This window comes from Seriola aureovittata, chromosome 24 (assembly GCF_021018895.1).
Source record: "Seriola aureovittata isolate HTS-2021-v1 ecotype China chromosome 24, ASM2101889v1, whole genome shotgun sequence".
Classification (NCBI taxonomy): domain Eukaryota; kingdom Metazoa; phylum Chordata; class Actinopteri; order Carangiformes; family Carangidae; genus Seriola; species Seriola aureovittata.
Window position 1 is genome coordinate 9,624,587 of NC_079387.1, and position 15,288 is coordinate 9,639,874.

A 15,288-nucleotide genomic window follows, 5' to 3' on the forward strand; every position below is an offset into this window, starting at 1 on the left:
TGTGTGTGTGTGTGTGTGTGTGTGTGTGTGTCCCCCGCAGGGACACAGTGACATATGCACCTTTTGACCTTTTGAACCCGAGTCATGCATTCCACTGTCTGGTTCGCAGCGGCTCATGATCCGGGGTCAGTCGTGATGTTCAGCTCCGTCTCGATCTACGCACAAGATGGAGGGATGAGTATTTACGACTTACTCTCGTCGTGTCAAAAGGTCAGAAGAAACCGAGACAGTTTTCAGAGACTGTGTCCGTGGAAAAGCTTCACCTGCGAGTCAGCAGTTGATGCTCGTCTCCGATGAGTGACAGTGCTGCGATAAATAAATGTTACCTCATGTTTAAGGCTCATCATTTTTGGGTTTATTGGGGGGGTTTGCTATAAAACACAACATGAAATTGGATTAAATTGCCTTGTTTTCAGGACATTTCACGTCCTTCCACATCCAGAACTTGTGACCAATGTCAGCTGGATTTAACAATATTTGAATCATGATCTGATGAAGCAGATTAACTGAGGTTTTCACTGTTAAAGTCTGAATAAACTAAGAATGTGTTGTTCGATCTTTAACTTAACGTTGTTGCTTATTCACTTAACATGTAATTTTATCAAGGAAAGAGATTTTTTTAGTTTCCAGGGATATTGAAAAACACTCCACGAAAACAAGACTGTGATTTTTAAGAAGAGCTTGAACTGTAGTTTCTAGCAAACGTTGCGTTTGTGTGGACTGTTTCCAGCTGTGGATGAACACAGGTCAGGCTAATACATGTTAAAGCTAAAAACAAACTGATTATTAGTTTTAGCTCCTTCCTTGAGAAATGGAGAATATCAGCAGATTAATGTCTCGTCCTTTTCCTCTTCCTCTCCCATCCATTCAGTGCATGAAGTATTGATGTTCTGTGTAGTGGTGAAATTCTATTATTAGTAATATGAGCGAACACAGAAGCTGCAGAGACGACCTGAGTGTACTGCCTGGGTCCTCCTATTGTTCTGCTTCATCTCTGCTGTTTTAACCCCGAGGCCGCTGGGATATTCTCCGTCCCAGTGCACCATCCTCCTCCTCCTCCTCCTCCTCCCCCGCCCCCCTCATAACGCATCACCACGTCCGCTCTCTCTGCCGCTGTGCAGCTAATAATCAATGACACAATCCTTAAAAACGCTGCTCATCTGCAGTGAGCTGATGGCTCTTCATCACCCGTCCTCCTCTCGCCGGCGCAGCTTGTTATGACTGCTGTGCAAAGAGTCCTTATCTTTGTTGTTGTAACGGCTCCGCTCCGACACCGCTGACCTTCATTATCGGCGGATGCGGTCAGGCCCAGACGTCAGCGTGAAGCTGGCAGCCCGCTCTGTTGACTTTTTCCACTTCCCCATCTTCTGTTCCTTTCTCTCTCTCTCATGCTTGGAAACGAACCTCCGCTGCCTCCGTTGAGCTGACGTGTCGGTGAGATGCACGTGTGTGTGTGTGTGTGTGTGTGTGTGTGTGTGTGTGTGTGTGTGTGTGTGTGTGTGTGTGTGTTATACTGTGTGTGTGTATAGAAGGTAAAGGAGATAACACACTGTCCTGTGTTGCCCAGTTTTGTCCGATTTTAAGGAGAAACCTTTCGATATAAATCAGATATGATCCACAGTGAAGGAGATTTTAATCCATAACAAAGCGGTGTGAGGGTCAGGTGACCGTGCTGAGGAACTGTGAGGATTTCCTTTGTAAGTTACTCGTTATTAAAAGTCTTACAGCACAGTGTGACCTTATATATTAGCTGTAGCACTTCACCTTCTGTTTCCCAGCATGCTGCTGTTTTCTGACATTGACTCTCCAGCGTTGATGGCGTCTTTGTAGCTGCTGAGTCTTCAGATCAAACACATCCCAGGTGTCTTGAGCTGTGTTTGTCTCAGTGTATGAAACTGAGGAAGCCGTCGTCTTACCTCCTCTCTGGTTTTCCTCCCTCTCTCACTCCCAGGATGACAACTGGGGCGAGACCACCACCGCCGTCACCGGCACGTCCGAGCACAGCCTCTCTCAGGAGGACATCGTCCGCATCACCAAGGACCTGGAGGACAGCGTGGGGCTGGACTGCCGCCGTTACTTCACCCTGACCTTGGCTGTGATCCTGGGGCTGCTGGTGTTTCTGACGCCGCTCGCCTTCCTCGTGCTCCCACACCTCCTCTGGCCGGAGAGGCTGCAGAGCTGCGGCACGGCCTGCGAGGGCCTGTTCATCTCCGTGGCCTTCAAGCTGCTCATACTGCTGCTGGCCGTCTGGGCGCTCTTCTTCAGGCCGCCGCGGGCCGGCCTCCCGCGGGTCTTCGTCTTCAGGGCGCTGCTCGCCGTGCTGGTGCTGCTCTTTGTGATCTCCTACTGGCTGTTCTACGGAGTGAGGATACTGGACTCGCAGGTGAGCCGAGAGAATAACCTTACATGTATGTTCGTTTACACCGAAATCCAAGTGAGTCCACAGGCGTGTGTTCTCTCTCTCACACACACACACACACACACACACACACACACACACACACACACACAGATATTTCCATCAGCTGCAGCAACTCATTCATTTTTAATGCCAACCATAACACTTCACTCCTGTGGCATGTTTACTGTGAGTCATGATTTAAAATCCCTTTTGGTCCCTCACTCACAACGCTTGCGGCAAAACACACACACACACACACACACACACACACACACACACACACATGCAGAAATCGGGGGGTCTAGGAAGCTTACAGTCCTTTGAAATTGATCTAAATATTCATATGCTCTACATCTTGTCTTACATGTGTATATTTTCCCTTTTTAACCCCTGCAGGAATTCTTCTTCTTCTTGTTTTTTTGTTTGGAAATGCACATATTTACTGCGTTTGCACATAGTTGAATGAATATTATTCCAGCTGCTGTTTTTAAATTTGACCGTTCCTGCCCCGCAGGACGAGAACTACCAGGGAATCGTGCAGTACGCCGTGTCGCTGGTGGACGCGCTGCTCTTCATCCACTACCTGGCCATCGTCCTGCTGGAGCTGCGGCAGCTGCAGCCGTGCTTCTCCGTGTGCGTGGCGCGCTCCACGGACGGAGAGACGAGGCACTACAACCTGGGACAGCTCAGGTGATTTTGATGTTGCACGTGTTCAGATATAAATCAACCCTGCGTGGAAACAACGGGGGGGGGGGGGGGGGGGGGGGGGGGTGGTAGGTGGGTGGGCTGTGATGAGTTTAAATAAAGACCCTGGAGTTTCGAGGCCGATCAGACGCCGCAGAGACGGGATTTTACAGCTCTGGAAAAGTTTGTCACAGTGGCAATTATTTAGTCTTCCATTGCAATTACCAGCAAAAAAAAGCCAAAACAATAGAAACACAGTGTTCATGTGGGGAAGTAATCTACCAGGAATGTGTGCGTGCAAGTATTTGCTCGGCCCCAACACATCGCCTTCTCCAGATTCAGGCGTTTTCCTTCTTCAGTTTGTTTGTGTTGTTGTGTGACTGTCAGTGTTCAGATCCTCTGCTGCAGTGAACGGTTCTGCACAGTCACACAAACCCCCGTGTTCCACGAGGTGAATGACTGTTTGTGTGAATGGAGTCTGTTCGTGGTCGAACGGCTGTTTGTGGTTAAACAAAAAGGATCTAAACGTCCGTTTCCGTGGTAATCCCGTCCACGATGTCGTCAGACATTTATAATAACGACCTGAGCCTCGAGTCTTTAGTGGATTCAGTCGTTCACACCCAGAAAACCAGTTGTATTCCAGCGGTTTCCACAGACCCGAAACTGACACTGATGAGACCTCAGACTCACTGCAGCTGCATTTGTTGGGGACTATTTCCAGCGGTGGATTGATACATGTTTGGTGTGTGGTGACGTGGTTCATTCATGACATGATTTATCAGGCTTTCGACACACGCACACACACATACACACACACAATACATGTTGGATGTTTTTGGGTGTCGTCGTGGGATTTGTCGACGAGACGAATATAGAGAAGTGTCACGTTTATCCTTGAACGTCTGGTGTCAGTCCGACTTTCTCTCAGCAGAGTCGGCTTGCTGTTCGGGCTTGTTACCGAGAAGATTTATGGCTTCGAACTAAAGCTGACACCAGAAACATTCTGTGGGCAGATAGTGTGAAACCTTAACTGCGGCAGTGGGATGAGACGGGGGGGAAACTCGCAGGTGCGTATTCAGATGCACATGTTGCTCGGCGAATCTTAGAGGACGGCGTTAAGATTCAGAAGAAGTTAGCAGAATCCCCAGATGACCCCTGTGCATGTAGAGACTGACGGCAGAAGAGGGCGAGATACAAGGATGGGTTGATGTGAGCGATCAGGGGATAGAGAGGAAGAACATGGGGGCGAGATGAAGGCAGAGGGAGAGTTAGAAACTGGGACACCTCAGGTGACGAGACGTGAGGAAGGGAAGAAGGAAGTAAGTGGTTACGTACTCGGAGGTGAGAGCGGAGAAAGGGAGAGAAGCGCTGGAAGGGAAACGAGCGGTGATCAGGTAGAAAGAGGGAGATTGAATGTTAAACCTGAGAAGGAAGAAAACACACAGAGACACAAAGTGGCTGGTCGGGAGAGGAAACCGTGCCGAGAGGGAGGGGGAGACTTCAGAGAGGAAACTCCTCAGAAACGAGCTGCAGACTGAGGCGGAGAACAGAGGAAATACCCAGGAGGCCGAAGCGAGGAGAGAGCGCGACGGGAGGGGGCGAACGAGAGAACAGAGAACGAGGGATTAATAGTTAATGTGAGCGTAGTGTTGAAGAATCCTAAAATGTATGTGGGAATGAAAGAAAGTGTGTGTGTGTGTGTGTGTGTGTGTGTGTAGGAAAGAACAGCTCGGACGAGACCGACCAGCTTTTTTTACGACCTTCCAGTCTCTGAGGGAAAACAGGAAGATCCCATTTTTAGCCGAACGCAGCAGCAGCTCTCCTGCAGCCCCCCGGCATCACATGCACATGCTCCTCGCTCACGGGGGAACTCATAAAAAGCTGATGGATTTATAGATGAACCTTGTATTTTATTACAGGATGGGGGGGGGGGGCGTTATCCTGTGTCTGTTCTTACACTCGGAGGTACACGCTCGGGAGTTTTACAGGTGGCAGAAATGCACACGAGAGATTCAATCAGAGTCAACTTTATTGTCATTTCAACTGTAGTTCTCTCAGCAAAGTCTCTGTTGCAGCTCAGACACTTCGAGAGCCCCCACCCACCCATCCACCCACCCATCCACCCCACCCCCACCCCGAAGCACCGAGTCTATTCTGGCAAAATCTTAACTGTATAATCATCGGCTATAAATAGTGGATTCCTTGAAGTGAAATTACACAGCACAGGAAACACACAGACACAATGCACACACTGCCTGACTCGCAGCTGCAGACGCTCCATCCTAAAGATCTTAGAAGAACAACATGAGTTTGTGAGACTGCTGGTTTCTGATGAGAGTGCACGGACGCAGGGACGACCCCCCGGCCCCGGTGGTTCGGGGGGTTAATGGGCTGAAATGTGGGATGTGTACATCACATTCCCTGAAACATGAACCTGCATTAGGCTGAAGAGTGCATTGATTTTCATATTGATTTTTGCATTCATAGAAACAGGTCAGACAAGCGAGTGTGTGTGTGTGTGTGTGTGTGTGTGTGTGTGTGTGTGTGTGTGTGTGTGTGTGTGTGTGTGTGTGTGTTAGCTGGCTGCCTTGGGGGTGTTGTCCTCTGTAAGCTGTGCCATTCATGGCTGCTTGGCCAGCAGCAGCAGCAGCAGCAGCAGCTCTGTTGTCCGTCTGACTGTAAACACACGGCTAATTGGTTCTCCCTGCAGACTGCAGCCGAGCATCTGGTCAGCCTGACTCACTCGCACAAACATAGGCACGCATGTGTGTTTGTGTGTGTGTGTGTGTGTGTGTGTTTGTGGGTTAATTGCATCGTATACATGCAAATGGCACGTGTGGACCACAAACATGAACATGAATGAGTGTATGATACAGAGAAGCTCAGTTTTCTCGGCCTATCTCCTCGGTGTATCTCCTCCGTGGCTGCAGCTCACATTCCTGTTCTCCTGACATCCAACCTCAGCCTTATCATAATGGGGACCCTGCTCGGGCCCTGGGGTCCTGAAAGCTTGTCTCTGTCCGCCTGGCCTTTGATGCCAATCTGAGGGCCACAGGAATCCTTTTCTTGTCTCCCCCCACCCTCGTCAGACCGGACAAGTCGAGCACCAACACATTCCTCACGGCCTGGGGAGAGCTGTTGCGGAGGGGTGGGGGTTAAACACATTCACTGCTGGGAACTTCCCAGTTGAGGTTCTCTGACTGGTCGGTCCTGAGCAGCAGCGTGAGAGCCGGCCGCGCTCTCTGGGGACACTGGCTCACAAAGCTTTATTTCCTTCACTGTGTGTGAATGGTTGTGTGTCATGTTTGCTCAGCTTAATAACTGATGGAAGCTGGGAGGAGCAGGAACTCTTACTCAGCACGTAACAATGGTCCTTTGAATGCTTCACTGTACAGGAGGGCGTCCGGGTTTCTGGAGTTAACCCGGGGAGCTGCTGTAACGCTCTCCTCTGGTGGAATGAGCGCTGCCTCCGGCTCGGCTTAATATTCAACACCCTGCGGTGTGTTTGTTTTCCCACAGTGTGACACACTGGTTTTCAAACACATACAAACTAAAGAAATAAGACAAAAATAACAGGAACTGAAGAAAGTTTGCACTGAGGAAATACTGAAGACAGGAAAACAAAAATAAAATAATAAAATACTGAAACAGAGGAGACATAAAAAGTGAGTAAAACATAAATAAACGGTTTTAAAGATCAAATAAAAATGAAGAAGAAATAGTAAAGTGCTAAAAGAGAGGGGAAGTTTGGAAGTGAGTAAAACCAGAAATAAAAGTAGAAATAAAATAAATAACCAGATATTAAAGTAGTTTATTATAAGGAAAATAATAGAATAGAATAAAAGAACTAACCAGTAAAACAGCTTAAAACATATAAATAAATAGAAATATAATATGTTTTTTTAAGGAATGACGTCTTTAATGCTGGTTTGTATCTGTATTTGTGGTAAAAGACCCAGGGGTGGAAGAGAGAGCTTACATCAGAAGGTCAGAGGTCATGGGCCTGATACGACTCCTTCTCTGGGATAATGGGAAGCGCATGCTGCGGGCGAGCATGTGCTGTTGTTCGTGTATATTGAGTTAGCGCTCCACGTGGCCTGAAGAATGACGGGACACAGCGAGGGCTCACACACAGTTATGGAGACGTCCACACAAAACACACCCGGGAGGGAAGAAGGCTCCAGTGTCGAGCTGTAAAGTCGCGCTGTCGGTCGGTGAACAGCTGTCAACATCTGCTGCCCGAGCGCCGTAGTGGCGTCACAACAAAAGGCACAACCGCCAAATACTGCTTCAAATTTCGTGTCCTGGAAACCCGGAGACGTGGAGATTATTTGTGTTTATAAACTTACACGGTCGTGTTTCTACCTGATGAGGAGAAATCCAATATTCTCTCAAACATTCAGGATCAGCTCTGTCTTGGTGTCCGCTGACTCATTTAGCAGCTGAACGCTACCTGCACTAGCTTGTTGCTAACTGTCCGTCCATTTGTTTAACAGCTGTATTATTTAGATTTTACTGTGTTTATAATTATCCTCAGGCCAAATAATCAATCTGCCGACGGGAAGGAACTGAAATATTGACATTATGACATTAAAGATGTGTTATAGTAGCTTCACACTCGCAGCTGTTTGCGCTGTTTAAAGGTCTTTGCTAAACCGTGGCCACGAGTGTCAGTTACAGGATGATTCCTAAACATTGTGTAAAATTAGCACCGGAGTCATGAAGTCGGTGAACTGCCCCGTTAATGCGGCGGTATCTGTTTACAGTATGCTAACATTAGCCGATATTAGCATCACACCGCAGCGAGCGCGGCTGTAGCAGCAGAACTCTGTGTATCACAGGAAGAATGTGCTCTTGCTTTAACCTCTCACTTCCACGACAGTGAGGCTGTATATTATTTAAAAAAATGTGAAACATGAAAACACCCCCGCACCATGATGTTGAATTGGTTTAATGGTGCTGTGTTATGAAGGACAAGACCCGGCACGCTCTCTGATCCACCGGTGATCTGAGCTGCTCCCCCTCAGACATCACTTCCTGTGTTGTGGCTATCAGTCTGTGTGTGGTAGCTATGGTAACCGTCACACTGCCGCTGTCCCATGTCTGATTATTTTCCACTCCTGTGTGACAGAGACATGATGTTGCTATGGAGCATAGTTACATACATCCCATGTTAAGATACGCCACCCGACTTATTTTAATCCTCCTGTCTTCTTCTTCTTCTCCTTCAGTATTCAGCGGGCAGCTCTCGCCATCTTAGAGCACTACTACTGTGACTTCTCAGTCAATAACCCGGCGTTGCTCTCCGCCTCCAAGACCCGCGCCGCCAAGCACCTGGCCGGCCTCAAGGTCTACAACGTGGATGGTGAGTTCCCAGCAGCCCCAGCTGAGGGTGAGTGGGACGGTCTTTTTTCTGTGTGTCGTTTGTCTTGTCTGTGATTTACAATCTGTATATATTTAAAACGTGTTGTGTTTATTGAGTTCGGTGATTTCGGGGCGGGACGGGTATTTTGTCTTTGAAATGTCATAAAAATTGTGTAAAAATTCATTTATTCAGATTCCTTGTTGTATCTGAACAACAGTCCAAAACCCAAAGACGAGGAGAGTTCTCACATTTAAGCTGCAGGAAACTGAATTCTTTTGTATTTTTGCCTCATAAACAGCTGGTTTTAAGTCTCAGTGTCTGAATACAGGCTGTGAGCATTTCTCTGTGGACTGAGGCTTTGATGCTTTCACAGTATTAATATAGAAGCTAGACCTGATCTATAATCAAACATCACATGGTCGTCTGCCTTTCGACATATGCGACCTTTAAAATATTTCTCCTGCATCATCGCTCAACGATATTTCAGCTTGTCCCCCGAGTTGCTCCTCGCCACGCCTCCTCCATCTTCTGTGAGTTCACAGTTCAAGTCCCTGCAGGTCGACTTGATTTCCTGACTGTGCTGGAATGCGCCGAAACGAACGGCTGCCTGGAAGGAAGTAAATTGATCCGTAGACGAGGCGTAATTGAAAAATTGTCAACTGTAACTTGAAACGCAGGTGATTTGTAGTTAATGGGCTACAACCTGCAAAAATGGAAGTGTGGTCATTTGATACGCGCCTCTGTCGGAGGAGCGGCGTCTCGTACCTCTGGAGCAGGTGTGAATCAGCTGTTGACTTTCTCCTCATGTGTCTCTTTGCACCGTCGCTCTCGCTTTAAGACGTCTTTAAAGCTAAACTGAAAGCCTACCTGTTGGACAGTAAGTAACCGGAGCGCCTTCACACACCTTCGCCGTTCACTGCACAAACCAAACACGCTCCTGAGTCTTGCTTCACACGCTCGCCACTTCCCCTCCGCTCGCCGCATGCCACAGGTTGATGCAGAAGTTCAGCGTGGTCCTGGCGACAGCTGGCTGACTGCAACACAAACCCTCTATTAAATTATCGCTCTCCCTTAAGTGTACTCAAGCTTCATTTAATGGCACTAACTTGACTCCCTCTTCCTTTTTCTTTTCTTTTTTTCCTCCTCTGAAACCATTTGTCTCCCTCCTTTCTTCTCCCTCCCCTCAGATGTTCGTGGGAGACGGCTGATAAATCAATAGCTATTACGCTGCCGGTCTTGTCATTTCTCTCTCGTGTCTCGTCCTCCTTCATTCTCATCCTGCAGCAGCTGGTCAGGGGCCTCTTCATCTCTCTCTCTCTCTCTCTCTCTCTCTCTCTCCTCGTCTCGAGCTTTTACTTCCCGCTCCGACTTTCTTTCTCTCCGCTGTAACAAATAAGTCGAACTCGGGGACGGAAAATAATCTTTCTTTAATTAAAGAGTGGAGAAGCCCTGAGCGCAGAGCAGCTGTAGAACTCAATTACGCTGAGTTGATATTTTATGACGCCTGACAAGCCGTTTGGTTTTCATATTACTTTCTCTGCTGGACAACATCGGGGATTGGAAATGATTCCCAGCAGATACGAGGTGTTTTTTCCAACTGCATCTGCAAAATCAATCAAAGAAATAAGTGGGTCCTAAATGTGTTTCTATATTAATTATCATTCACTTATGTATGTAATTATGAAGTGTGTGTTGTGTTCGGAGGTGGTGTAGTCATGACTTACACTCAGTTGTGTACCTTCTTTGAATAAATTGTACTTGTAGTTTTGATGCAGTATTATTTTTCTGTTGCTCGAGTTGAACTTCAGAACATATAAACACCAGCAGGTTGATCATCTCTGACAGCAGCAGCAGGAAGTGCTGAGGACTCGGTGCTGCTGCTCTCGGACCATGAATTATTCTGTCCGTGCGTGATCTCCGGCCCGCATCAATAATTCAGCCGCTCCTCCTTCTTTTAACCTGCACTTACATCAGACGGTTCATCAGCTGCCTCCTCGTTCCCAAAATATACACTTTTGAAGTTCTCCCGAGACGCTTGTTTAATTGGCCGCCGCGTTCCTTCCCTGAGGCGCCGAGTGGCCAGAGTAATGGGAGTGTTTGAATATCAATAGCCGAGTTTTAGATGTTTGAACAATTTATAATTACGACTTTGTGGCTTTTCCTGTCGGCTCCGGGGTTTTTAATAATCCTGGAGATAAAAGGTTTATGAGCATCGATAATCTGCCCCTCCACTCTGAAGCAGCTTGTTCCCTCACATTGCACTTTATGTCATCACCACAGATTTCTTTGTTCCTTTACTCTTCACCTGTGAACCGCACACGGCGGTAACCGATCTGTTTGTCCCGACAGGCCCGGGGAACAATGCGGCGACGGGACTGGCCCACTCCCAGTCCAGAGCCATGATCGCGGCCGCCGCCCGCCGCCGAGACTCCAGCCACAACGAGCTGTACTACGAGGAGGCCGAGCACGAGCGGCGTGTCCGCAAACGCAAAGCGCGGTGAGTAAAGAGCTCTTCTGGTTGGACTCGTTAAAACGTCGGCGCCCCATCATCAGACTCTAATCTGAGCTTCCCTCCCTCCCAGACTCGTGGTGGCGGTAGAGGAGGCGTTCACTCACATCAAGCGCATGCAGGAGGAGGATCAGAAGAAGGCTCCGGGGGACGTGATGGACCCGCGGGAGGCGGCGCAGGCCATCTTCCCCTCCATGGCTCGGGCCCTGCAGAAGTACCTGAGGACCACCAAGCAGCAGCACTGCCACAGCATGGAGAGCATCCAGCAGCACCTGGCCTTCTGCATCACCAACAACATGACGCCCAAGGTCAGACTCTCACACACACACACACACACACACACACACACACAGCCTGGTTCTTGTTCCAAGGTGTGACAGTTGAGTTTCTTCTTCACCCCCTCCTGCGCAGGCGTTCCTGGAGAGCTACCTGACCCCGGGCCCCACCCTGCAGTACAGCCGGGACCACTGGCTGGCCCGGCAGTGGACGCTGATCAGCGAGGCGTCGGTCACCAGCGGCCTGAAGGACGGCTCCGTCTTCCTGCTCAAGTGCGTGGACTTCAACCTGGTGGTGACAACGAAGAAGATCCCTTACATCCAGATGTCGGAGGAATACATCGACCCCAAGTCACACAAGTTCGTCCTGCGGCTACAGTCCGAAACATCTGTGTAGGACGTTTCTTTTTCTTTTCTTTTTCTTTTTTTTCTCGCTCTCAAATGTTTTCATTTTGGGTTTGCAGTTTTTATTTTTACTTTTTTGGAGTTTTTATATATTATATATGAATCTATATATATCACACACGTTTGAATACATTGATTTTTTTTTTTTTTAATGTTTGATTTGGACGAAAAGAAGAATCGTCGCAGGAGCTCGGACACCTCGGACATGGACTTGCGTGCACATACAGTATGAGTGAGTGTGTGTGAATGTGTGTGTGTGTGTGTGTGTGTCACAATCATTCGTTCCTTTTGTGTTTGAGATGCTGGAGTCGAACGAGACGGAAACACTCCTGACGTCCTCACAGAGACTTTTTTTTTGTCTCGGTCTCTCCTTTATTTCCATGGGACGGACAGACGGACGAACCACTAAGGACGACCTCGCTGTGACTCTGATGTTCGATGTTTGAAGCTCGATTGGAAACGCGTGACAGATCTCACCTGTGCCGCCGTCTCGTCTACAACATTTGAAAGTACGCGGACGTTTTCAGGCGTCAACAGATTGAGAATGAACTGGATTTATTTCTCTTGAAAAACCAAATTAAATGCATTTGACAAAACAATGAAACCAAACTTCTATCAGATTTTGCATTAAATGCACATTCATGTATGTTTGTAAATGCCTACAAAGGTTGGAATATATGATCTCATCAGGATCTCGGACTGTTCTCCTCTCCTCATCACTACTTCAGGACGTCTGCAGCGACGCTTGAGACTCAGACTCCCGACATTTCCTGCTAGTTTTAGCAGCAGAAGTCGGACGCTTTGGGGCTCCAGGTGCGATGGAGCCGCATCAGGAAAATACTTCCACCCCAGCTGGGAACAACACACGCATGCTGTGTTGGGCTCGGGATGAAGCAGACCATGAGAGATGCACAGAGACGGAAACGTGCCCAAAAACATTTGCCCTGCCTCATCGCTTCAGTGACCTTCTCAGGGCTTTCATGTCCGCCGGAGCCGCCTGACGTGATGGAGAGGGAAGGCGGCGAGGAGGAGAGACGCAGCCACGATGTCAAAGATAAAAAAGTACTACTGATCACTCCAGACCAGACTGCGGGTTACTGTCTGTTCTCAGTGGATGTGTCTACGGCATATTTAGTATAATGCACATTTCCACAACAACAGAATCTTATTTTCTTGCTCTCAGTCTCGACAGACCACCTGTGAGGTTTGTTTGTTTTTCACATTAAAAGCCTACCTGTAAAAAGAAGGAATGCTGCTACACTTGACCGTGAAACAGGAAACACAAGAGAGAGAGAGAGAGAGAGAGAGAGAGAGGTATGACATGCATCAAAGATCATCAAAACCATTAGGCTACTCGCCCGCCCCAGGCTGAGATCATTTTAATGTGAAAATCCTGGAGGAAGCGTTTAAGTTTCTTCACATTGTTTTGGCTTGTGGAAATATTCATTATACTCAGTTTAAATGAGAAGTAAAGAGCAGTTCCTCCCTCCCACTGGTTTGAGAACTAGCAGCGTTTCTAAAGTCTAAAGTTTCGCTTGTATCACTAGAATATTTAATAGATGATAATGAATCAGCACGAAGAGGGTGGAACCTCCTTCCCGACTGGATCGTCCGGTTTGTCCCGCACTACCTTGTCTCACCTCTGTTGGATCCCTCGAGGACGGAGACGCTTCTTCGCTGGAAGACTGGATCACCTGATGACTCGGCCGTTTCCTGTAAAGCCAGAGAGAGAGAGAGAGAGAGAGAGAGAAAACACAGTCAAACGAAGCTAATGGCACTAAAGTGACACTTTGTAAGATGCGGTCTGATTCGACTTCCCAGTAAATTCACCTGGTGTGTTCAAGGGTTCACACCGAGCGTCTCACTCTGGAGGAGGAAGAAGGCGTCATGAGAACAATGTCCTCTGTGTGTCGGAGCAGGGTTGTCGCCTGCTGCCCCCTGGCTGGTAAACGTAATATTGTCACTCTGTCTGCCTGAGGGGGGGGGAGACATGTTTTCATATGAAACATAAAGCATTCTGTCGCTGTAAACTTGTAACTGTTAATCTGTCTGGAAAAAAACAACAACAAACAAAACAACAAAAAAACAAACACTTTTTTTTTAAGCACCTGGTCGTTTGTTTTGTACCTACTGACAGATGAACTTTGTATGATCCCAATGTGACTGTGCCTCCTGTTTTTACACTGTATCTATTTATGTAAACAAGCGTGTGTGTGTGTGTGTGTGTGTGTGTGTGTGTGTGTGTATGTATGTATGCCATTCCAGTTCACATGACCAGCCCCCCCCCCCCTCTTCATCACCACCGTCTGTCATGCCGTCGGCAGGTTACAGTCCGATGTCACTTGGTTTGTTTTTGTTTTTGTTTTTTTTTGTCGGACGACAAAAGCTTCACGCTGATCACGTGACACTGCAGTGTGACGGATGTGTCGGTTTCACAGCATTAGCATTTGTAAAAAAAAATAAATAAATGAATAAATTAAAAAAAATAAAACATTTTTATGAACATCTGTATATCTGCTGTATGGCGTTGTGTTCTGGGGGATGCCGCTTCCACATCTGGACCAATTCAGCCACGCACACACACAGAAAAGCTTTCAGCTGTCAGGTCAATACCAGAGGTTAATCTACCCAGATGTTGAAGTATATGGGCCAGACTCGGGCCAGACTCGGGCCCCCGTTTCTTCTGCGTGAGATCTGGATCAGGCCTTGATGGTTAGAGGAGGAGGAGTCTGCTGAGACCAGAACCAGAGGCTAGCAGATGGATCAGAACCATTAGCATAGTTAGCATCTTTCATTTGTTTATGTTGTTTGTTAGCTTCTAACTGGCAGTGGCTGACACAGTGTTAGCAGTTGTGCTAATGCTAACTCTCTCTTTCTGTATACTGACGAGGTTTCAGGTTTATTTAGCCCCGCCCCCCTGTCCCCACAAGGTGACAGGATTGGTTCCTAAGGTTTGTGACGTATGAAACCCTGAATCTGTCATTGGTTCACTGCAGTTCAGGGCGTTAACTGATTATTTAGCTCATGATGTGTCTTGTGAACACCACATGGACGTGTTAACCAGGTCAAAAACTTAATTTATATTCCGTGATAATGAACCTACATTCTCAGTTTCCATAAAAACTAACGTTGACCATTGATGATTTTTATTTATTCCATTTTCCCCGCAGCCAAACTGTAAACTGATATCAAACTGCAAAGCTAAAATTAGAAAGTCTGCACCCACCACCAGCTGTTTTTAAATGGGTTTTTCTTTTTCTTTTTTTTCTCTTAATGGCTCAGTTTCAGGTGCACACGGTATCTTTCATTACCTCTCCGCCATCCCTTCAAGCTTAATCCTCAGCATCTCCATATGCACCAGTTTCTGGCCTCCACCGCAGGCCGGCTCAACGCTCACCTCTGTCGCTGCCCATTAAAGCGTCTGCTCCTGCTGCCTGACGTGCCGGAGCAACATTTCTTTTCTTTTTTTTTTTTTCAGCCTTATTTTGGTGGCTTTTTGTTGTCATGGAGCTCTGTGGTAATTGGCTTTGCCGTCAGCCTGTCAGAGCTGCGCAGCCGGGCCTCGTGGGTAAATGAATGTCAATGTCAGGGTCCCATGCTGAAAACGAACAACCTCATCCTTTCTGCGAGCCTGTGGCGCGAGGCCGCC

The 15,288-nt window shown here is 47.7% G+C and overlaps 1 protein-coding gene across 4 annotated transcripts in view; it reads left to right on the plus strand.

Annotated features, from left to right (window-relative positions):
- The window catches only part of LOC130165539 (vang-like protein 1), a 45,809-nt gene extending 31,659 nt beyond the window's left edge, over nt 1–14,150 (plus strand). For 3 of the 4 annotated variants that reach the window (XM_056370883.1, XM_056370884.1, XM_056370886.1), the window contains 6 exons: nt 1,952–2,383; nt 2,916–3,091; nt 8,317–8,477; nt 10,800–10,947; nt 11,033–11,267; nt 11,371–14,150. In XM_056370883.1, coding sequence (XP_056226858.1) covers nt 1,952–2,383; nt 2,916–3,091; nt 8,317–8,477; nt 10,800–10,947; nt 11,033–11,267; nt 11,371–11,631 — 1,413 coding nt within the window. In that variant the 3' untranslated portion in view covers nt 11,632–14,150. The remainder of the gene's footprint in view (nt 1–1,951; nt 2,384–2,915; nt 3,092–8,316; nt 8,478–10,799; nt 10,948–11,032; nt 11,268–11,370) is intronic. The other variant, XM_056370885.1, reaches the window with a different exon arrangement.
- Nucleotides 14,151–15,288: the final 1,138 nt, after the last annotated feature.